Raw genomic sequence first — 23,851 nt, forward strand, 5'->3', positions numbered from 1 at the left:
TTTCGGAGATAGGGGGTAAAAAGTGCCCGAAGGATCATTCTGGACCCAAGTCTCACCAAGCACAAATTGTTCCAGCTGCTACCATCCGGGAAATGGTACCGCAGCGTAAAAGCCAGGACCAACAGGCTCCGGGACAGCTTCTTCCACCAGGCCATCAGCCTGATTAATTCACGCTGATACAATTCTATTTCCACAATTGTATACATAAATACAGACTCACTGCACACACTTTACTGTAATCGTGCTGCTGGCGCAGAAAAACAATTTTCACGACATGCGTCCATGATATTAACCCTGATCCTGAAATTTTTTATCTGGCTGCTGTCTCATTTTTTCAGATCTGTTATTCATCATCCTCATACTGTCCTCGTTCATATCAATCCAAGTGCGCTCCAGTGCACATGGTGTTTTCCAGAAATTGCTATTTCAGTTCTTATTTTTTTGCATATTTTCCAGATCTGTTTCAGACCAGGATATTTTACCAAAATTATACGTCAGTATGGGCACAGTGAGTGTTTACTACCTTCGTTATATTTTTACTGTTCAGCTCTGTTTGGCAGATTTTCTTGATCCTTGATGTAAATTCAAAGTTTGTTCAACCTAGCTGAATAAAAATGGCATTAGGGGATACGGTGAGCGAGCAGGTAAGTGGACATGAGGCTAGGTTTAGATCAGCCATGTGATCTCCTGGACCAGTTTTCGATAGCCTGGATGGGTCGGAGAGGAATTTTCCAGATTTTTTCTCCTCAATTGGCAACTCGGTTTCTTTTCCTCCGGGTGATCACATGGGTTTGGGCGGGATGAATAATAAAATAAAATGGGCGGCATGGTGCCCTGTTGGTTGGTACTGTTGCCTTGTGGGATTCGGTGAAAACTAGAGTTAAGATTGGATCAGCCATGATCTTGTTGAATAGCGGAGCAGGCTTGAGGGGCCGATTGGCCTACTCCTGCTCCTATCTCTTATGTTCTATGTTCCAGCAGTAAATTCAGATTTTCTTCAGCCATTAAGTAAATTTTGTTGGAAGGTTTTCCTTTATCACACTATTACCTATTTTCTTTGCTTATTGATATCCTAAATATCCATTTCATATTCTGTTGCATTGCATCCTGATGCTCTGTTTGATATTCTACCGGCTCTATTCACCTTTCTTTATGTTTCATGTTCTGTACTTTCCTAGTCTGAAGTTCATGCTTATATATTTGGAAATTAGTTCCAGTATTTGAATTGTTTGCTTCAGCTTTACTGATGCAAAAGCAAATAATTTCAAATCATCAATGTATAGCTGTGTCAAGGTATAATTCGTATTTTTTTCTGATTAGATACCTGATTTTTATCTGTTTCAGTAAATTATGAGTGGGCTTAAAGCTAGACAAAACCATAGTTGGGTAAGTGAGTCGCTCTGGAAAATCCCTCCATTTATTTTGATAGTGGTCGTTGTTCCTCTGTGGTTGTTAATAGGATGATTATTTTACGCGAATGCTTCATCAGTTCTAGAAATTTCACAAGCATTGTATGAATTTTTTATATATTTGGAACTTCTTTTAAACACACGAGGAACAGAATCACATGTATTTTTTCTTCTGATTGACAATATAACACTGAAAGTTTTCTGCTTTCCACAGCTTTTGAAATAGAATGACATCATCTGTTATCTGTTGTTCAAACCCGAACTGTATTCTGTCTGCTCTCCTGTGAGTATATCGTGGTTATCTAAGTTGTTATCTGAGTTGTTATTAGTTACGAGATGTACGATGCTATAATTTTAGATTTAAAATTGTCATTATTATTAAGAGCCAAAAATAACATAGTAGGTGACCATTTAGTAGTCTTATAAATGCAGAATAAAGCTGTCGTTGAGGCTGGTGGTACATACCTTCAGCCTTTTATATGTTCTGCCCCATGGGAGTATGACACAGAGGATGTATGAGGAGGTTTGAGGTTCAGTACCAAGGCTTTGGCTCAGGTTTGTGTCTTGCCAGCTTGATTGAGTTCCTCCAGGAGGTGACAAAGGTGATGGATGTAGTTACACATGGATATTGTCTACTTGTATATTGGTAGAGTGTTTGACAAAGTCCCACATGGGAGGCTCATACAGAATATTAACATGCTTGAGAACTGTGGGGAATTGTCCTGGCAACCGGGGACACAAACTGGGAGAAATTTCTTGGCTGGCGCGTGGTGAATCTGTGAAATTATTGTCATAGACGGCTGAGGAAGACACTTCATTGGATACATTTAAAATACAGGTCGATATGTTCCTGATTAGGAAGAGCGTCGACGTTTACTGGGATAATGGGGTAGAGAGGAATTGAAGAGCAAATTCACTGAGCCGAATGGCTTAATTCTGCTACAAGGTCTTATGGTTTCAGGGAGCATCTGGAGTATTGTATTCACTTCTGATTGTCCAGCTCTTGGAAGGATTGGAGAGGGTGCAGAACAGGTTCATCAGGATGTTGCCTGGGTTCGGTGGCATGTGCTACAAGTAGAGGTTTGATAAACCTGGTTTGTTTATTCTGGAGTTAGAATAGAGATCTGACTGAGGTGTACAAGTTTGAGAGATAAGCGTTTGGACTGACAGCTTGTATTTTGTTTGTTATTTTTTACATATGACTGGTGTCTAATACCAGAGGGCGTTTGGTTAAGGTGAGATGGGGTAAATTTACAGCAATTGTGGATAGTTTTTTAACAGAGTTCTGGGTGCCTGGAATTTACTGTCTGGGTCAACATGGTTTTTTTGAAGGGTAGGTCGTGCCTCATGAGGGCAATTGGGTTTTTTTATAGCAGAAACAAAAAGCAATTGATGAAGGTACGGTAGTAGATGTGGTCTTCATGGATTTTAGCAAGGCATTTGACAAGGTCCCTCACGAGAGACTCATCCAGAAAATCATGAGGCACGGGATAAGTGGAACTTTGGCTGTTTGGATAAATAATTGGCTTACAGGAAGAAAGAAGAGGGTAGTAGTGGAAGGGTATTATTCTGCCCGGAGGTCGGTGACTAGTGGAGTGCCGCAGGGAACTGTCCTGGGACCCCTGCTATTTGTGATTTTTTATAAATGACCGGGATGTAGAGGTGGAAGAATGGGTGAGCGAGTTTGTGGATGACATGAAGATTGGAGGAGTTGTGGATGGAGCTGTAGGTTGTCGAAGGTTACAAGAGGATATAGACAGGGTGCAGAATTGGGCAGAAAAGTGGCAGATGGGGTTCAATCCGGATAAGTGTGAGTTGATGCATTTTGGAAGGACAAACCAGAATGCTGAGTACAAATTTAATCGTTGGTTACTTAAGAGTGTGAATGAACAGAGGGTCATACTCTGAACAGAGGGTCAAATGCATACATCCCTTAAGGTCGCTGCACGGGTTGATAGGATAGTTAAGAACTCCTATGGGATGCTAGGCTTCATTAATAGGGGGATTAAGTTCAAGAGTAGAGAGGCCAAGTTGCAAATCTACAAATCTTTGGTGAGACCGCACTTAGAGTATTGTGTTCAATTCCGATCACCTCATTATAGGAAGGATGTGGAAGCTATGGAGAGGGTGCAGAGGAGATTTACCAGGATGTTGCCTGGTTTCGAGAACAAGTCATGTGAAGCAAGGTTAGCAGAGCTGGGACTTTTCTCTTTGGAGCGTAGAGGGATGAGAGTGCATTTGATAGAGGTCTAAAAAATTATGAGAGGCATAGATAGTGTGGATTGCTAGAACCTGTTTCCCAGGGCACCAATAGCAAACACTGGAGGACATATGTACAAAGTTAAGGGAGGGAAGTTTAGGGGAGACATCAGGGGTAAGTTTTTTACAAAGGGTTGTGGGTGCCTGGAACAACTTGCCAGGGATGGTGGTGGAGGCTAAAACATCAAGGGTATTTAAGAACCTCTTGGACAGGCACATGGATGAAAGAACAATAGAGGATCACGTGATAGTGTGGGTTTAGTACTCTTTTTAAAGGAATACATGGGTCGGCACAACATCCGGGGCGGAAGAGCCTGCACTGTGCTGTAGTATTCTAGTGTCTAGAGTCTAGTGACTAGGGTCATGTCGCAGGCAACTATGTTATAGATGCTCCTAGTTATACATGAATGTGCAGGAAATGCAAGGAAATGGACAATAATATAAGAAAGGATACCAAAGTATATTTTTTTCTTTCCCGGATATATAAAGAGTGAAAAAAGGGAGAGGGTGGATATCGGACCACTAGAAACTGCTGTTGTAGTTGCTGTAACGGGTGAAAAGGAAATGCCAGACAAACTCCGTGCAAGTCACTGGCAGAATTCCAAAAGGTAAAGAACATCAGCAAACAGAATTGCGTGTAGTGCTATTACAAAGGAAAAGGGGCTTTGAAGATGAAAGGTCTGAAGATAGAAAAGTCACCTGGACTGGGTCATACAGTGTATCAGTAGCCTGCCTGGGGTGTGTTGGGATTCCCGGAACGTGAGGACCTGGAGTGAAGCCTTCAGCAGAACCAACAGCTGGATTAATAGAAAAATATATCGTAGAATATTCAGGCTGCAAAGAGAGATTCTTTGAATTGTTACTTGAATCCAGAGATCAGCGAATGATTAATGGCGAATTTTGCTTCCCAGGCTTTGCCAAGCCACAGACTAACACTTGAGATGTGGTCTGAAATGTGCATTTCATCACTCACCTATCAGCTGAGTGGGTAATTCCGATAAACCTTGAGCGATGTTCATGTATTTCTGTGGATCAGGACCTGTTTAAATATAAAAAAAAAATCCATGGAAACAGAGCTTAGATAATTAAAATAACTAAAATGTTTATCTCAATGTGCCTTTGTGTTCAGTGCGTGGTTTTAACATACCGAGCTCCTGTATTTCCCTCAGTATTCTGTCCAACTTCGGTAACTCAGTCCTCCACATCAGAAAGGATTCCCACATCGCCCTGCGGGCCCGGGAGCCTTTACCATTCACCAAACTGAGGAAGAGTCTGGAACTCTCTGTCCGGTTTCCCTTCTCTGTCAGCTCAGTGACTTTCTACAAAAGGAAACAATGGACTTATTGTGGAGCAGACAGACAGACATGGGGAATGTGCAGGAAAGTATCTGTTCATGTCCCCGGTAGCTTCAGAACAGATGCAGTCACTGGGCTGTTGCCTCATCCTCTCTGGGTTCAGTCATTAACAGAGAAACAGTAACTGAAGGAAATTCTAAATCAATAGTGTGTAAGAATAAGGATTTCCTGACACCCTGCAGTAGAAGCAATGTGATTAATTTCCTCGATCTGTCAATGTGCAGCATTACATCAACAAGATGTGACAACAAGAACGGGAGAGAGGGGAGAGAGAGAGAGCAAAAACAAATGGATGGCGTGCATCACTGAATCGTGGCTGACAAAAGTTTATAGTTGGGTGCTTAAATCCAAGGATAAATATTGAATCGAAAGGATATGCAGGTAGGTGAAAGTGTTGGGTCGAAACTGCTGTCATTAAAAATGAAAAGTCCTGAGAAAGAGGTGAGGTCGGATTAGACGATGTGGATGTTAAGAAACTGCGTAGGTAAAATGACCCTGATGGAAATTATATACAGGCATGTTAACAGTAGCAGGGATGTGGGCTACAAATTACAACGGGGGAGAGGAGAGGCATGGAAAAAGGTCAATGCTAAAATTGTCACGGGGAGTTTCAATATCCAGGTAGCTTTGGAAAATCAGGTCGGTACTGAATCCCAAGTGAGGGAATGTATAGAATGCCTATGAAATAGCTTTTGAGAAAAGCCTATAGTTGAGCCCACTCTAGGAAAGGTGGATCTGGATTCTGTGTTGTGTATTGAACCAGATTTGATTAGGGAGCTTTAGCTAAATAAACCCTTAAGAGGCAGTGATCATAAAATAGCAGAACTCTGCCAGCAGGTTGAAAGGGAGAAGGTGAAGTTAGAGGTATCAGTGCTACAGTAGAATAAAGGAATTACCTCGGTATGAGAGAGGAGCTGGGTAAAAATAAATTCGGAAGTGACACTAACAGGGACAATAGCAAAGCAGGGATGGCTGATTTTTCTCGGAGCATTTCAGAAGGTGCGGGACAAATGATCTCAATGATGAAGAATTATTCCAAAGGGAGGATAATCAACCGTGGCTGACGAGGTAGTCAAAGCAGCACAAAAGCAAAGTAGAGGGCACAGAGGATTTAAAAAAATCGTAAAAAGCTGGAGGACTGGGATGTTTTTACAAATCAACAGAAGGCAATTAAAAAGCCGTAAATAGAGAAAATATGAAATAGGAAGGCAGGCTAGAGAATGATGTAAAATAGCTTACCAAAACGTCCGTCTGATATATGAAGATTGAAAGAGAGAAGAGTGGATATTGGACCACCGGAAAATGACAGTGAAGAGGTACTGTCAGGGGACAAGGAAATGCCGGAAGATATTGGTCGGCATTTTGCGTCAGACCTCACTGTAAAAACACTAGAACGTGCCAGATATTTGAGAACGTCCGGTGGCAGAAGTGAGTGTATTTGCAATTATTGCGGAGAAGGCGCTTGGTAAGCTGAAAGTTCTGAAGATAGATGGGTCGACAACGGAGAGTCAGTGCAAGTTGTTAACTTGGACTTCCCGAGGACCTTTGACCAGGTGCCCCACATAGACCGATGAAAAAATGGACACATCAGTGGCAATTGGAATGTAGTATAGTGAGGTACATGGCCATATACTTTAGCAGAAATAATGAAGACGTAGACTATTTTTGAATCTGGGAGAAAATTCAGAAATCGGAGTTGTAAAGATTCTCTGGAGACCGGGTGCAGGATTCCGTGCAGTTTGAGTCTGTGTTCGGAAAGGCAAATACAATGCTAGCATTCACTTCGAGAGGATCAGAATATAAGAACAAGCACTGACCAAACCGCACCTGCATATTCTGATCCCCTGATCAGAGGGGTTACAGTTGTGAAAGAAATTTAACCAGTAAAGCAGACGTCTCCAGATGATGAATTTATAGATCAGCATCATATTTACAGATTCTTGCCTTTGGATAATGCCTGTGTGATTCATTACAGACAGCGCCAATGAATCCCAACGAGAACAGAGTTACTCACGGGTGTAACACACTTGATTTTCTAATACAACTCATGGCTGAATAGGTCAGATCTAGGACAAGACAATCACTGTTTGTGAGCTCCAAGGAGAGTGACCTGAAATGGTGTGTCCCTGTCTCTTATTAGTCAGATATTCAGCAAGTTAGCAGATTTTTTTCTGTTTGCCCCTTCCCTTTCAGGACAACCTGTTGATTTTTTGGGATCATGAGATATCAGCCAGTCAGCAGATTTATGTTTTGTGCTTTCTTCTGCACTTTTAGATCAAACTATTGATGTTTGTGGTCATACGATATCAGCTTTGTGCGTGATCTTTCACATCTATTCAATCTCAGAGTTTTTCGAGGAAGTTACCAGGAAAGTTGATGAAGGCAAGGTTGTGGATATTGTCTACATGGACTTCAGCACAATATTTAGCAAGGTCCCGTATAGGAGGTTGGTCTAGAAGATTCAGTTGCTTAGCATTCAATATAAAGTAGTAAACTCGATTAGACACTAACTGTTTGGAAAGAATCCGGAGTGTCACTATAGACTGTTGCATTTCTGATTGGCGCCTGTATCTCGTGCAGTGTCAGGGGGATCGGTGCTGTGCCTGTTGTTGTTTGTCATCTATAGCAATGATCTGGATGAAATTACGGTAAAGAGCATCAGCAAATTTGCTGTTGACTCCAACATTTGGAAGGTGCAGTGGACAAAGAGGAAGATTACACGAGCTTGCAGTGAGGTCTGGACCAACTGGAGAATGCGCTTAAACGGGGCCGATGCAATTTAATGCAGGCAGGTGCAAGATGTAGCACTTTGGATGGACCAATCAGGGTAGATCTTACTGAGAGACCGGTAGAACAAAGTGATCTGGGAATACAGGTACATAAGCCATTGAAAGTGGCAGCAAATGTTGATAGGCTCTGAAAGAAAGTTTCTTAGCGCATTATCCTTGGTAAATGAAAATATCGTGTACGATATGATGTTGTATAAGACGTTGGAGAGGCCTATGGAGAGACAGATGGAAATAAGTTTGAAACAGTACAGAAAAAAACATTACAAGGATGTTACCTGGACTGGAAGACCTAAGTTATAAGAAAAGAGTGAACTGATTAGGACTTTATTCATTGGAACATGAAAGACTGAGCGGAGATTTGATAGAAGTGTACACAATTACATTGGGATATAGATAGGATAAATGCAGGCAGGCATTTTGTACTGAGGTAAAGAGGTACTACAACAAGAGATTATCACTAAAGGCTGAAAGGTGAAAAGTTCAAAGGGTACAAAGGTGAAACCTGTTTACTCAGAGGGTGGTGAGAGTGTGAACTAGCAAGTAGAGCAAGTGGTTAAGAGAATTCTGAACAGATGCTTGCGTAATGAGCGTATAGAGCGCCATGGCCCGGTGCAGGTCAATGGGAATAAGTAGATTCTGTAGTCTGGCATGGAATAGATGGGCCAAAAGGCCTGTTTCTGCACTGTACTTTGCTGTGACTATGACAAGTCAGAAACACGTTGTTTGGGAACTCACGGAGTCAAGACAAGCTGTGGTTAGCTGGTTTCCCTCCCTCAGGTACCGCAGTGAAGCCGGTTGGCCCAATTGAGAGTTTAATGCTCATCCTGGATTAATGAGATGAGGTGAAGCTACCCGACGGTTCAGCCAAGATTTGAAATTAGTTTCAGACCGAATGCCTTTTGGAAGTCCAGATATGCAGCCACTGCTCTTACTTCACACTGATAAATACAGCAGGTGATACAAGAAAAGGTGATGCTAAACCTGCAGTTCCCAGTGCTCCCCACCTTAACAACTGAAACCAGATCTGCGAGAGACAAGTCAGAGATCAAAGTCCCCATTCCCAAGCCGATCTCCTAAAACGTGCAGGAGATTAATGTTGATCACTATTCCCTCTGATACCAGCAGATCAGTGACAATACACGAACTGCACTCACCTCATTTTCTTCTCTACAAAAATGTCCCTCCTCTGTCAACATCAAACCCAGTCTCTCAACCTTTTCTTCAATTGCTTGTTTGAGTCTGTCCCTGTAGAACTTTGTCAGTTGGTAAAGTCGATATTCCTCCCCCTGTGCCAGGAGGTCGGAGATTGTAAACTGTGGCTCTGTGAATATAAAAAGGAAAATGTTGGCTTGAACTCAGATATCCCTCGTCTCCACCACTCTCACCAAACTCAACAAAAAACCGTGTCTTGAACCTGCCTCCAGATACAAAATTGGATTAATTCTCCATCTCCAACACCATCACACTGAGCACGGAGTTCCCCTACGGCTGTGTGCACAGACCACTGCTGTTCACTCTGTTGACCCACGACTGTGCTGCAACACACAGCAAGAACGACGAGTCAGCTTACAGAGAGGAGGTGCAGCAGCTAACGGACTGGTGCAGAGCCAACAACCTGTCTCTGAATGTGAATAAAACAAATTTCCTGGTGTTCATCTAGCGGAGAATCTCACCTGGTCCCTCAACACCAGCTCCATAGCAAAGAAAGCCCAGCAGTGTCTCCACTTTCTGCGAAGGCTGAGAAAAGTCCATCTCCCACCCCCCATCCTCATCACATTCTAAGGTGGTTGTATTGAGAGCATCCTGAGCAGCTGCACCACTGCCTGGTTCAGAAATTGCACCATCTCAGATCGCAAGACCCTGCAGCGTATAGTGAGGTCAGCTGAGAAGACCATCGGGGTCTCTCTTCCCGCCATCACAGACATTTACACCACACGCTGCATCCGTAAAGCCAGCAGCATTATAAAGGATCCATGCACCCCTCATACAATCTCTTCTTCCTCCTGCCATCTGGGAAAATGCACCAAAGCATTCGGGCTCTCACGGCCAGACTATGTAACAGTTTCTTCCCCCAAGCTATCAGACTCCTCAATACCCAGAACCTGGCCTGACACCTTACTGCCCTATTGTCACGTATATTATTTATTGTAACGTCTGCACTGTTTTGTGCACTTTATGCAGTCCTAGATAGGTGTGTAGTTTAGAGTAGTTGTGTGTTTTTTTTTCTTTTCCTCTGTTGTTTTTTTACGTAGTTCAGTCTAGTTTTTGTAATGTGTCATGTAACACCATGGTCCTGAAAAGCGACTCATTTTTACTATGTACTGTATCAGCAGTTATGGTCGAAATGGCAATAAAAAAGTGACTTGACTTGACTTGAATGTAACACTTGCCTTAAAGCCTACCCAACAATGTTCTAGGCATTACGTAATAGAAGGACCACATTTAATATAAACCAGTCCATCCCCCATCCGACCCATTCACCTATTTAAATTTGGATGGGCATAAATGTTGGGACTGTCGGTAATATTCGCTTCCCAGAGATACTCTCTCCATCCTGGCGAATACATTTCCCCTGATACACATCCCGGAAACACTCTCCTCATCTGGACAGCTGCATTTCCTCCAATTCACATCCTGGAAATCCTCAGAGCAGGTAGTACATTTCCTGTAGTGGGGTAACGGCTGCCCAGTGCACCACATGTACCACACCCACACATTTTCCCTCTCCTCTGACCAACACTCCAACAAGGACTCACCTTTACCCTCCACCCTGCCGCATTCTGTGAGCACATCACCCTCATATTTCACTCACCCGCTCCTTCTTGGGGACTTGACAGTTCTGTGTTCAATGAGCTTCCGAGCTGACAGGCAGTCGCCTCACTTGTGCTGGTTCCAGGTTCCTGATCGGTGTCTGTGACGTCACTGTCTCTGGGCCGATAGGCAGTCGCCTCACTTGTGCCGGTTCCAGGGTCCGGATCAGTGTCTCTGACGCCACTGTCTCTGGGCTGACAGGCAGTCGCCTCACTTCTACCGGTTCCAGGCTCCGGATCAGTGTCTCTGACGTCACTGTCTCTGGGCTGAATTTTCTCCTCCACATCTGCCGCCGGACCGCATTCCATTGGGACATCGCTCTCAATCTGACCCTGCTTTGATACCTTGCTTCCCGTGTCCCGATCATCTTCCCTCGATGATCCGCCTGGTAAAATCCTCTTCAATACTTTCCCTGCTCGATTCAATATCACACCTGAAATAAGTGGCGAATTGCAGGTTATACGAGTATGATTTAGAGATGAGCAAAACTGATTCAGATTGCAATGGAGCAAGAGACTCTGGCTGACCAGATTTGGAGTGGAACTGTGCTGGTTAATGTGACCCGTAAACCCTGTCAGGTGACCATCCCGATAGGCCGGTGACTGGACACATTTACTCCCAGTAAAATAGCAGGATAGGCACAGTAATATTAATCACAGCAGTTGAACGCACGGATGACCACGGGATCATAATGTACCAGTGTCCGGTGATACTGGGAAATATCACTGATATTATCTTCCACAAGTTAAAATCTCCCTCGGTCACTAACTGTCCAGTAGTCTGAGTCACACAAAGACCAACAACGGGATCACACATTCTCCAGTTGCTTTTTCACACGAGGGGCTGGAGACTGGACAAGGGGACTGGAGTTGCTTTCTCCAGTCCCCTTGGTCCCAGACTGACCATTCCCTTGAGACACACGTCCTATGGTCCCCTGGGTCGCAGGCTGACCATTCCCTTGAGATCTATGCTGACCTCTCCCCTGGTTCCCATCTTATCCCCCACCTGCTGATCATCATGTAACAACTATGCATGTCATTGGCAAAGTCTTGGTTATAGAGTTTTGTGTGTAGTTCCAGTTGCTAATCTATAGGATGGAGGTGATGAAGCTGGAAAGTGTGAAGTGAAGAATGAACACTACGGTACTGGGCTAGGGTGTTGTTTTTTGTGTTATGTGGTTGGGCTGGGACAGCTTGCCCTGGAGCTCAGGAGCTTGAAGGGAAACCTTACACAGACACACACACATACAGTAATCAGGGGTGCAGATAGGATAGATGGTCATAGTCTTTTTCCCCGGGTAGGGGAGTCTGAGACTCGAGGGCAGAGATTTAAAAGGGACCAAAGGGGCATTTTTTCACGTGGTGGCTGATGGGTATAAATTACATGCATCCAGAGGAGGCCGCAAACACAAATAAAATTACAAAATTGAGAGCATGTGGGCAGGAAAAAGGGGAGAAAAAGTTTACGAGGGAAATTTGGGAAAACGGCAGGAAAATGGGACATTTAGATCAGCATGAATTATATGGGTCGAAGGACACGTTTCCAGGCTGGAGCATCGTTTTCATTCCAGCTGGAATCTCAAATTTGAGCACAATCACAATGTCTACAGGTGACAGAGACATTTGGTCATTGGTTATGCCGGGTTTCCCAGCCAAGATCCTGGGAATTTAAATTCATGTGGAAGATCATATCAAGAGGGAAATACTTAGAAACTCAGGTTCACCATTTCTCCACAGCCCAGGCATTCACTGGGGTGTTAAAACTCCGAAGCAGATCACAAATGTATCTACAATGAGCTGCCTCCTGATCCTCAGCCATTCCCAGCACCGGCAATGATCTCTGCTCCGCTACAGAAAACAGATTTCGGTGACACCCCTCCTCCTTTGCGTAGCAGGCAAGAAAAACCAGGGGGGAGTTGGTAGCTTTCCTTCCAAAACCTGAAATGCTGTGTTATCATAGAATCTCGGAAATCCCGGAATTGCTCCTATCATCTGCTTCTGAATTTTATAAATGAAAGTTGAGGATGTCTTCAATATCAGGGTCTGTCTGGAGGTGAAACGGACCCTCACCCTGAACATTTACATAAACCACAAGTTCGCTGTCACATTCCTGTCTGTGTTTCACTCGCGACCACCTGATTCAGGAGTCCCTGCTCCTTTTACTCAGCTGAAGCTTTGTATGATGAGCGGAGTGATTCGACCATTACTGGTGTCAGGTCCCTGCGCTGGAACTGTTGGGTTGATCAATTGCTCAAGGCCGCTTTACCAGTGGGATAAATGACATTGCTGGATGAAACTTTTCTATGCCCTGTTAACACCTATGTCAGCTTTTTTCATCTGAACTATTGCGTAGAAACGCGATAAAAGTTTAATTCAAAGATCCCTGTGATCATACCTTTGTCCATTCTGAGTCTGACTGGCGATTGTTGATTGTCGTCGTCTTGTTTACACTTTGGTCGCTCTGCAGGACAGCGCCACCTTCTGGTGAGGCTCTAAATTTCACAACAAGCAGACAGTGAGTCAGAGAGTACGACTACTTTGCAAATATGACAGTATTTCCATCCCCTGTAGCATTTGGCATGGGGACCAAACATTCCCTGTTAGTAACCACTTCCACACCATATCTGTCCACTGATACCTGGACCATCTACTGACAGAGTCACAGAGCAATAAAGTGCAAATTCAGAGCGTTCAGCCCAACGAGACAATGCCAACCACAGTGCCCACTGAGATGGTCACAATTTCCTGTGATGGGGCCATCTCCCTTCTGGCCTCTTCACTCCATCTACACACCCCAACTGCTTTTTGAATTATGCAACTGCACCTGCCTCATCCACTTCCTCTGGCTGTTTCCTCCACATGATCCCCAACATCTGCATGAATCCGCTGCTGATCAGATTGGCTTTGCAATCTCTTTACCAGCCCCTGTCCATTTAGATCCCCTATAGCTACGATAATCTTCTCTGTAAACAGCAACTACTAATGTTGTGCATTCTGCGAACTTACCAGTCAAGTAATCCTTGTGCAACCGCATCCAAATCATTGCTATAAAATAACGAATATCAAAGGTCCCAATTTGTAGCCTCACGGCACACCGCTAATTACTCGCCTCCATTGCGAGGAGAAATCTTCAACCAGCACTCTTTGCTTGCTACCTTGAAGCTAATTTTGAATACATCCAACTTGCTCTCTGCAGACAGCATGGGACCTAATAATCGGGGCCAAGCTGTCATGTGACACCTTGTCAAAGGCTTTGCTGAAGTCCCATGTGCAACGTCTATAGGAAAATAACTTTGAATTTTCACCTCTGCTTAATGTCACGTTCACAGGTTCTGACAGTGTAATTAGCAGAAAAGTACTTGATGAGGCCAAGGTATGTCAATGTAAGTTATGGGTTGCCATGTGCTAGATAGGACTGAATAAAATGCAGTGTTGGGATATTTTGCTTTATAAATGGTCTGTTCTCAGCAGAGGCCTACGCGACGATATATTCGAGGGTAAGTATACCACTGCAGATTGCAATAGCCAATGGGATCAAGGGCATGTTGCTGCTGTTCATGGTAATTCCACATTTCTACAATCACTACAACACGACACACTTGGGGCTTCTTATAAAGGGATGAAATTGTCAACGCATTTTAAGATGATTATAACGTAACAAGGAAACATCAGAACTAGCCAAAAGCTACTTCAGATGATGCAGCTGCTTCAAATGAGCAAACACTCAGAGATTGTGACTGACTTTAAAGAGCTGGGCTTCTGAAAGCACATTACCAGACCTGGAGTGATTGCAACTGGGACTGACAGAGGCATTCCACCTATTTCGTAACTTCCTTTGTAAAGATATGTAATGTTTACAGGACCGGTGTTCGAGTGAATGAAACTCACCAAACTTTCTCCTGACTGAATCAATGAAAACTCTGAATCAGAGGGTTCTCTTCAGTTGGTACTCTCACTCCTCGGGCTGGTTCACTTGTCGCTGTTCCCTCGTTCTCAGTCGTGGCTTCTTTCCAGCTGTGGGCTTTTCTTCCAATAAATCTCTCACCGCAGGTCTAACTTTAACCAGAGAGATAATGAAGCACATTAACAATACAAAAGAGAAAAAATATTTCTGCTCAATTTTTTCAAAAGCGAATCTCACTGAAATTTAAACGCTGAAGACAAATAAAAGAATCTCATGGAACAAATCTGTAATTGTCCCTCACACGTCACAAATCCTCATACGGGATATGCAGGACTCATCATTCAGTCATGATAAGACATCAGAGCAGACTGAAGTGATTCAGTCCATCGAGTCTCCGCAATCATTCAATCATGGTTGATTTTTTTTTCGCCCCAATGCCATATTCTTGCGTCCTCTTATAAAGTGCTGGAAACTCCGTTCGTCGGAGCATTTTGGTTATGCAGACGCGCAGTTTAGAGGGAACAGTGACGGGTCTCTCTCTCTCCAGATTATCCCCACCTTATAACAGTGTTTTGTCCACTGCTTTGCCAGCGACAGGCTGTTGTTACAAACATGCAAATCGTCAATAATCAGGCCCAGATCTCATCCGTGTTCATATTCGAGATGGGTGAGGGTTTGCCTAAATGGGAAATGCACTAAACGGCCTCTTTGTTAAGTACAACTCTATACCAGCTCATTAATACGAATCTGTTAATCATCTGCCTGCAACTCAAAGCACAAACACATGCAGATATGGTCAACGGGTTCAGTTGTTATTCAGGCCAAACATCTGAAGAGGAAATAAATGTGATGTAAGTGACGTTGACCGTGGAGTGATGGCTGGTGCCAGACCGGGTGGTCTGAGTGTTACGGAAACTGATCAGCAGCTTGGGTTCTCAAGTATAAATCTCTCGGTTTACTGAGAATGGTCCGGAATCAAACCAAAGGAAAATCCGGTGAACAGCGGTTCTAAAGGCTCCGTTAATGAGAGAACTCAGTGAGATTGGGCAGACTGATTAAATCCGACAGGAAAGCGGCAAGAACTCAAATAACCACGCACTCCAACAGCGGAGTGCAAGAGAGCGTCACTGAGCACCTAACATAGAATGTGGACGGGGTGCAGCCGCAGTAAACCCCGAGCATTCACTCAGTGTCACATCATTAGGAACAGGGGTACATAAAAACGTACCCCCTGAGTGTAGACTTCCATACTTTTATCAACTGTCAGTGAGATTTATTACAGGAATTTTTATCCTAAATATCACTGCCGGATATATAAAGTCTTTGTTAAAAAAACACACAAACAGAATAAAACACACATATTCGTTAATCAGAATCAGAATCAGAATCAGACTTTAATCGCCAAGTACCTATGCACATACAAGGAATTTACATCCGGCAGATGTTGTCTCTCTGCTCATAACAATAATAATGATAAATATAAATGAAAATATAGATTATACATACAGGTAGTGCAATCCAAGTAATTGTTAGCCGACAGTTAACCGGCAGTTAACTGTTCAGCAAAGTGACCGCAGTAGGGAAAAAACTTCTCCAGTGACTATTAGTCTTAGTCTGGAGGGATCTGAAGCGCCTACCAGACGGAAGCAGATCAAACAGTCCGTGCGGAGGATGGGAGGAGTCCTTTATGATGTTCCCCGCCCTCTTCTTCAACCTGGAAGAGTACAGGTCCACAATAGAGGGCAGGGAGGCTCCAATAATGCGCTCGGCAGTCCTCACTGGTTCTATCCTGCTTGGTGGCGGCTCCAAACCACACAATGATGGAGGCGCACAGGACAGACTCAATGACTGCAGTGTAGAACTGCAGCAGCAATTCCTGAGGCAGACTGTATTTCCTTAAGAGCCGCAGGAAATACATCCGCTGCTGGGCCTTCTTCAGGATGGAGCTGATGTTCTGCTCCCACTTCAGATCCTGAGAGATGGTGGTTCCCAGGAACCTGAAGTTCTCCACGGTGGACACAGGGCTGCTGAGGACTGTGAGGGGAGACATAGCGGAGGGATGTCTCCTGAAATCCACTATCATCTCCTTTGTCTTGAGCGTGTTCAGCTCCAGATTGTTCCGACTGCACCAGAGCGCCAGTTGGTCCACCTGCTGTTGATATGCAGACTCATCACTATTCTGGATGAGTCCGATGATGGTAGTGTTGTCTGCAAACTTCAAAAGCTTCACATAGGGGTTGGAGGAGGTGCAGTCATTGGTGTAGAGGGAGAACAGCAGTGGAGAGAGGACACACCCCTGGGGGGCGCCGGTGTTGGTGATTCGAATATCCGAGGTGACCTGTCCCATCCTTACCTGCTGACTTCTGTTGGTCAGGAAGCTGTAAATCCAATCGCAGAGGTCAGGTGGCACAGTAAGGTGAGACAATTTGGAGCAGAGGGTATGAGGGACGATGGTGTTAAACGCCGAACTGAAATCCACAAACAGCATCCGAGCATAGGTCTCAGGACGATCCAGATGTTGCAGGATATAGTGCAGTCCCAGGTTGACTGCATCGTCTACTGACCTATTTGCCCAGTAGGCAAACTGCAGGGGATCCAGCAGGCTGCTGGTGAGGGTCTTCAGGTGGTTCAACACCAAACGTTCAAAGGATTTCATGACTACAGATGTCAGTGCGACAGGTCTGTAGTCGTTCAGTCCTGTGATGGTGGGTTTCTTGGGGACCGGGATGATGATAGAGCGCTTGAAGCAAGTCGGAACCTCACTCAGCTCCAGAGATCTGTTAAAGAGCTGAGTGAAGATGGGAGCCAGCTGATCAGCACAGGCTCGTAGACAGGAGGGGGAGACCCCATCTGGGCCTGGAGATTTTCGGGTCTTAAGTCGCTGGAACAGTCGACATACTTCTCCTTCGCTGATTGTAAGCTGTGATCCAGGGGGGCTGGGCAGAGATGGTGGGTAGGTGATTGCAGTGATTGGGGGATGAGTGCCAGTGAGTGATGGTCGAGAGAAGGCAGGAAGAGAGACCGAAGAGGGGGGAGGGACAGGTGTAAGATGGACCCTCTCAAATCTACAGTAAAAGGTATTAAGGTCGTCAGCCAAAGCTTTGTTAACCTCAGCAGTGGGGGGGGGGGGGGGCAGGGCGTCTCCTGTAGCCAGTGACCTCCTGCAGGCCTCTCCACACCGACAATGAGTCGTTAGCTGAGAAATTATTCCTCAACTATTCGGAGTAGAACCGCTTGGCCACTCTGATTTCTCTGGTCAGTGCATTTCTGGCCAGCCTGTACAGGGCCCTATTCCCACTCCTGTGGGCGTCCTCCTTAGCTTGGCGAAAATGTCTGAGTTTGGGGGTAAACCATGGCTTATTGTTGGCGAAGGTCCGGAAAGTTTTTGTGGGTACACATGCATCCTCACAAAAACTGATGTAGGATGTCACAGTATCTGTCAGTTCATGTATATTGGTGGCTGCAGCTTCAAAGACACCCCAGTCAGTGGTGTCAAAGCAGTCCTGAAGTTGCTGTTTCACCTCACTGGTCCATTTCTTCACTGTCCTCACCACAGGCTTAGCAGATTTAAGTCTCTGCCTATAGGCTGGGATGAGGTAGATCAGACAGTGGTCAGAGAGTCCTAAGGCTGCACGGGGAATAGAACGGTAAGCATTACTTAGGATAGTATAACAGTGGTCCAGAGTGTTACTGTCCCTGGTGGGGCAGTTAACATGTTGTCTGTATTTCGGGAGTTCGTAATTCAGTCTAGCTCTGTTGATCAACAGCGAATCTGTGTGTTCCCGTTCTAAACGCATAATATGATCAGCCAGCCGCCGAACGGCCTCGCTCACGTTGGCCTGAGGTGGAACATAAACACCAACAAGGATAAATGAGGAAAACTCTCGCGGAGAATAGAAAGGCTTACAGTTCAGAACGAGAAACTCCAGGTTCGTGTCGCAGTGTCTGTGAAGAACCTTAACGTCAGTGCACCAGCCTTCATGGATGTAAAAGCAGATTCCACCACCCCTTGATTTCCCCGATAACTCCGTGACGCGGTCCGCTCGCAGCAGCTGGAAGCCGGAGACGTGCAGACCTCCGTCCGGAACGGAATCACTGAGCCACGTTTCAGTGAAACAAAGAGCCGCAGAATTCGCAAAGTCTCTGCTGGTTCTGGTCAGAAGAAGCAGCTCGTCCATCTTATTAGGAAGAGAGCGAACGTTGGCGAGGTGTATCGCTGGGGGCGCGGAGCGGAATCCCCGCAGTCTCAGTTTAACAAGCACACTGGCTCTCTTCCCTCGTTTACGACTCTTCCATAATCGATACAGAACCGCTGCTCCACCGACCAAGATCTCAGAAAAACTATTCGGGTCAGAGTGGAAAGTTGGAAGGTAGTTGTTAATGATCTGCCTGGTGTTCAGGAGCTCATCCCTGCTGAATATGACTGGATCCGCTTGAACAAAAACAATAAAAAGACACAAAAACACACAAAAAGCCAGAGAGCTCGGCACCGAGGCCGCCATCTGCGGCGCCATTTTGAAACATCCACGCAAACATTTTGAATCCACGCAACCCTAAGGACAATATTGAACTGATAGAAACAATAGCATTACTAGGGCGACCAGTGGGCGTAATAAAGCACCATAGCATTTCCCCTATGACCCTGTCCTTACCTGGTGCTGGACTCCTGATTCTGTTTCCAGCGAATCCGAACATCTGAATTTTATGGCCCTAACAGAATGTGAACACACCCTGAGCAATGTTCAGTTGATAACACGCTCATAAACCTGAACTTCAGCCTATTCAGCATGTAACGCCACACCTTGTTCCACAACGCTTGTGTTAAACCACATGAAAGCTTAATTTGCATGAACAAGTCACTCTTACAAGTTGTCTGAACCAGAATTAATACTACAGTGCAAGCGGTGCAGTAATTGCCTCTCTCCAGAATACTTGATCTGCTCTGGAGAGGAATCGCAACCCGCATCCTGGTCCGGCTGGATGGCGTCGTCACTTCAATTTATTGTACAAGTTAGGGTCAGTTTATTGTCAGATTATAAACTCCAGCGACAGCTCAGGGCAAAGATCGCTGTGGGTTTATTGCACAGAGACAGCAGAAGGAAGGGCGCTCTCAACTCTGATGGAATATTATGTATTTGGAATAATGTTCTCTTTTGAACAGGAGACATTCCTTTTCTCCAGATTTTACTGTGACCCCTCTGCCTGGAGCAGACTTCAAGGTCATCCTGTTTATAAAGAGCCATCTTTAACAGAGAGAGCAGCTGTCCCGAGATAACCATCTCCCAGAGATAACAACCGGTCAAAGTCAACAGCGAGATAAGGACGCCCTTCTCCTTCAGCTTATTGCTCACTGACGGGAAACAAGTTACCACATCAGAGTAGCAATCATATGGAATTATCATCATATCCCGATGGCGAATTTGCCTGGCAACCCATTTACTTCACACATACATCCAACAGCATCGCATTTATTTTCCTCGTCAGAGAACGATGGGTAAAAACATTAATTTCACTGAGTTTCTTCTCTGTCAGAGTGTGCTGCTGGTATGTTGAATTAGTAACAGGACATTCACCCCCTCAGTCCTGTTCTGTCATTCTCTGTGATCACAGGGGATTGTGATCTCAGTGACACATCCCTGCGACAGTCTGCAACACTTCACTCCCTTGCCTGTCAAGAATCTCTCTGCTGCGGAATTAAACTCACTGAAAATAATCACTGCTTCTCGTTTTCTTTGAGGAAGAGCATTCTAAACACACACAAGTTCCACCACATAGAGTGTGGAATTAGTAACAGGACATTCGCCCCGTCAGTCCTGTTCCGCCATTGTCTATGATCACAGGGGACTGTGATCTCAGTGACACATCCCTGCGACACTCTGCAAAACTTCACTCCCTTGCCTGTCCAGAATCTGTGCATTGCGGAATTTAAAACATTGAAAACACCAAACTCTGCTTCTCATTTCTTTGAAAGCAGTTCCATCTCATAAAAATAACCTCATCTATCTTCACCTGTTTCAGCTTCCCCTGGAACAGCAACTGATAGTATTGATACGGTAGAAAAACTAGAAATACTTGCTTATTGAAACACCATAACACAGCCCAGTACAGTCCCTGTTCTTACCTGGTGCTGGACTCCTGAGTCTGGTTTCAGTGAATCCGAGTGTCTGAATTTTATGTCTCTAACAGTAAGTGAACACACCCTGAGCAATGTTCAGTTGATAACACGCTCATAAACCAGAACTTCAGTCTGTTTAGCATGTAACGCCGCAGCTTGTTCCACAACGCTTGTGTTAAACCACACAAAGACTCACCTTGCTTGAATGAGTCTTTCTAACTTGTGGTCCGAACTAGAATTAATACTTCAGTGCGCGACATTTTACCAGCTCCAGAGAGGAATCATAACCCGCATCCTGGTTCCGTTCGGTTGGTGCCGTCGCTTTGAGTTCTTGTTCACCTTGGGACCAGTTTATTGTCAGATTATAAACTCCAGCGACAGCTCAGGGCAAAGATCGCTGTGGGTTTATTGCACAGAGTGAGCAGAAGCAAGGGCGCTCTCCACTCTGATGAAATATTATGCATTTGGAATAATGTTCTCTTTTGATCAGCGGACATTCCCTTTCTCCAGATTTAATTGTGCCCCCTTAGCCTGGGCTTGCACTGATTTTAAGTTGGCCCATTTAAAAGCCATCTTTAACAGTTGTCCGCAGTTGTAAACTTCGGGTAATGGGCAATGGGGAGCGGCTGTGGCGAGATTGCTATCTCCCAGAGATAACAACCGGTCAAAGTCGACAGCAAGATATGGATGCCCTTCTCCTTCAGTGTATTTTTCACTTACTGGAAGCAAATTGCAGGATCACAGCGCCATCATTTGCATTTTAGACCATTTCCCGCTGGTGAATTTGCTTGATATCGCATTTACTTTGCACGTACATGAATCGTTTTCAATCAGTGAGCGATGGAAAAACTCGAAACATTAAATTCACGGGGTCTCTTATTTGTCGGAGGTTCTTGCTGGCATATTCAATTAGTAGCAGGATATTCGGCTATTTTTATTTGAAGAAAGAACAAGCAGAGTTTTGAAATCAATGGCTTGTGGTGCCATCATCTTTAATTCAGCGTGTTCGGAGCGGTGGATCACACAGCACGGGAACAGCCTTTGGTGAGTCGTACCTGTTCTGACCATCCACTCACTGTCTACATTGGTCCCATTTATCAGCACTTGGTTCATAGCCGACTGTCTATCGGCAGTTTCAATTTTCATCAGGATTATTCCCTAGATCACGTGTTGAATGACGGATCAATATGAGGTACTAGCCAGTTCTCCCGGAGTTTGCTTGTGGCTAGGCTGGTCACAAGTATATTGGTCAAGGCCCCAGCAATCTCTTCACTCGCCTCTCTCTGTAACGTGGGGTATATCCCAACAGGGCCTGGAGACTTATACTCCTTAATGCATTCTAAGAGACCCAACACTGTCTCCTCCCTTACTTCAAAATGCCTGTGTATACTTGTACTCTCCGCACTGGTCTCCCTATCTTCCTTGTCTTTCTCCTTGGTAAATATTGATGTAAGTTACTCATTAAGGACCTCACACACATTCTCGAGGGTTCTGTTTGATTCGACCTTCCTGACCGTTACATACTTTTCCTTTTCCTGCTTGACTAAATTCATCACTTCTCACGATATTTAAGGTTCTCTGACGCTGCCAATCTTGTCACTCCGTCATACTGGAATATACCCGTCCTATACTCCGTGCAGTAAACACCCTCCACATGTCAGATGTGGACGCCAGTGTTACGAAGGATGAACAGCTCTGATGGGCAGAAAGGTGCAGAGTTGTCCATGCCCCCCCCCCCCACTTTGGAGAATCACAAACCGTTACTGTTGCTATGCTGCTAATGAGAGAGAGAGATGTAAGAGAAAGCATGCTGGAATTGGAACATCTGCTGCAGATAAGAGAGAGATAAAGCAGGGGAGTGAGACTTGCTGATCCACCATATTGTGACTTCTGAAAGACTTATGGCTTCTGAGAAGGTTGTTTACCTTGTACCATTCTGTTCATTAAAATTCCTCAGTGGACAGCCGGAGTGGGCTGGTTCGATGGACACAGCCATTCAAAATTGATGGACAACTGAGACACTGTGAGTAGGGATAAAAGTGAGGTCTGGGGAGACACCCTTCAGACACACCAGGAGACACACTATTGAGCACTGCTTGAGTGTTGGAACCCACGTGTATGTGTCGGGCATCGGAGTCCGAACAAAGGGATCGATCAGTTTCACTCACGGTGTTATAGCAGGGCCGGTGGGGGCTTATGTGTGTGTCCACTCATGCCAGAGTGACGAGTCCACCACAGAAGAACGGTCTAGCTGAAGGACAGAGGGGTCATACCTGAATGGCCATAACACATCGACGGATCAAGAACGTAAAGGAAGGTTTGCCTGCCTGTAGCTGTTACATCTTGCTCTCTCTCTCTCTCTCTCTCTCTCTCTCTCTCTCTCTCTCTCTCTCTCTCTCTCTCTCTCTCTCTCTCTCTCTCTCTCTCTCTCTCTCTCTCCCTCCAACAATTACAACAGAACGACCAACATCTACCTCAGCACGTATGAACTGAACGGAACTTTATATTCACATATGACAATTCAATTTCCACTGGACATTGATAGAGCTTGTTTATTATTGATTATTATTATACCCACACTTTTAGGTTTAGTATTGCTAACGTGTATTATATATATATTTCGATTATTGATATTGATTTGTGTATTTTACTAATAAACATTGTTTGAAAATGGTACCACCAGACTCCAACGGATACTTCTGTTTCTGCTGGTTAGACACCCAGTTACGGGGTACGTAAAAAATTGGGGGCTCGTCCGGGATTTGATTTCAAATTTGGGGGTCCAGTGAATTGGGCTATTAGTCCATTATCTGATCTGGTTGCGTGGGTAATCAGACTGGAACCAGAGGAGATGGAAATAGACAAATTTATAAAGAACCCGACTTTGGGGGCATTGGAGAATGCCAGGAAGGTGGAATTTGTGAGTGTTGCGAGACGATTAAATCTCTCGGCGCTGAAATCGGCGATGAGAAATTGGGAGATAGAGAGGGCCATAGCCCCAGCACTATATATCCAAGGCTGTGTTCGCGCTTGATGCATTGAACCTGTTCCCTGAGAAGAAACCAGTTGATGGGGCGGCTCAGTTAGAGATGGAGAAAATAAGGTTGTAGATGGAGAAGAGGAAGATGGAGTATGAGATCCTGCTAAAGGAGTTGGAGGCGAAAAGGGAGAAAGAAAGAGCTGAGTTGGTTGAGAAGGAGAAGCGGCAGC

General features: G+C 44.9%; 1 protein-coding gene across 1 annotated transcript in view; it reads right to left on the bottom strand.

Moving 5' to 3' along the window:
- LOC140721204 (NACHT, LRR and PYD domains-containing protein 3-like) overlaps window positions 1-23,851 on the bottom strand; it is a 64,003-nt gene that overhangs the window by 16,271 nt on the left and 23,881 nt on the right. Inside the window, exons 2-7 of the mRNA XM_073036062.1 lie at window positions 14,511-14,678; window positions 13,018-13,114; window positions 10,625-11,056; window positions 8,967-9,133; window positions 4,816-4,987; window positions 4,642-4,707 (exon numbers count right to left, since the gene is read on the bottom strand). Of these exons, the coding sequence (XP_072892163.1) occupies window positions 4,642-4,707; window positions 4,816-4,987; window positions 8,967-9,133; window positions 10,625-11,056; window positions 13,018-13,027 (847 nt within the window). The 5' untranslated portion in view covers window positions 13,028-13,114; window positions 14,511-14,678. The remainder of the gene's footprint in view (window positions 1-4,641; window positions 4,708-4,815; window positions 4,988-8,966; window positions 9,134-10,624; window positions 11,057-13,017; window positions 13,115-14,510; window positions 14,679-23,851) is intronic.

This window comes from Hemitrygon akajei, unplaced genomic scaffold, assembly GCF_048418815.1.
Source record: "Hemitrygon akajei unplaced genomic scaffold, sHemAka1.3 Scf000052, whole genome shotgun sequence".
NCBI lineage: Eukaryota > Metazoa > Chordata > Chondrichthyes > Myliobatiformes > Dasyatidae > Hemitrygon > Hemitrygon akajei.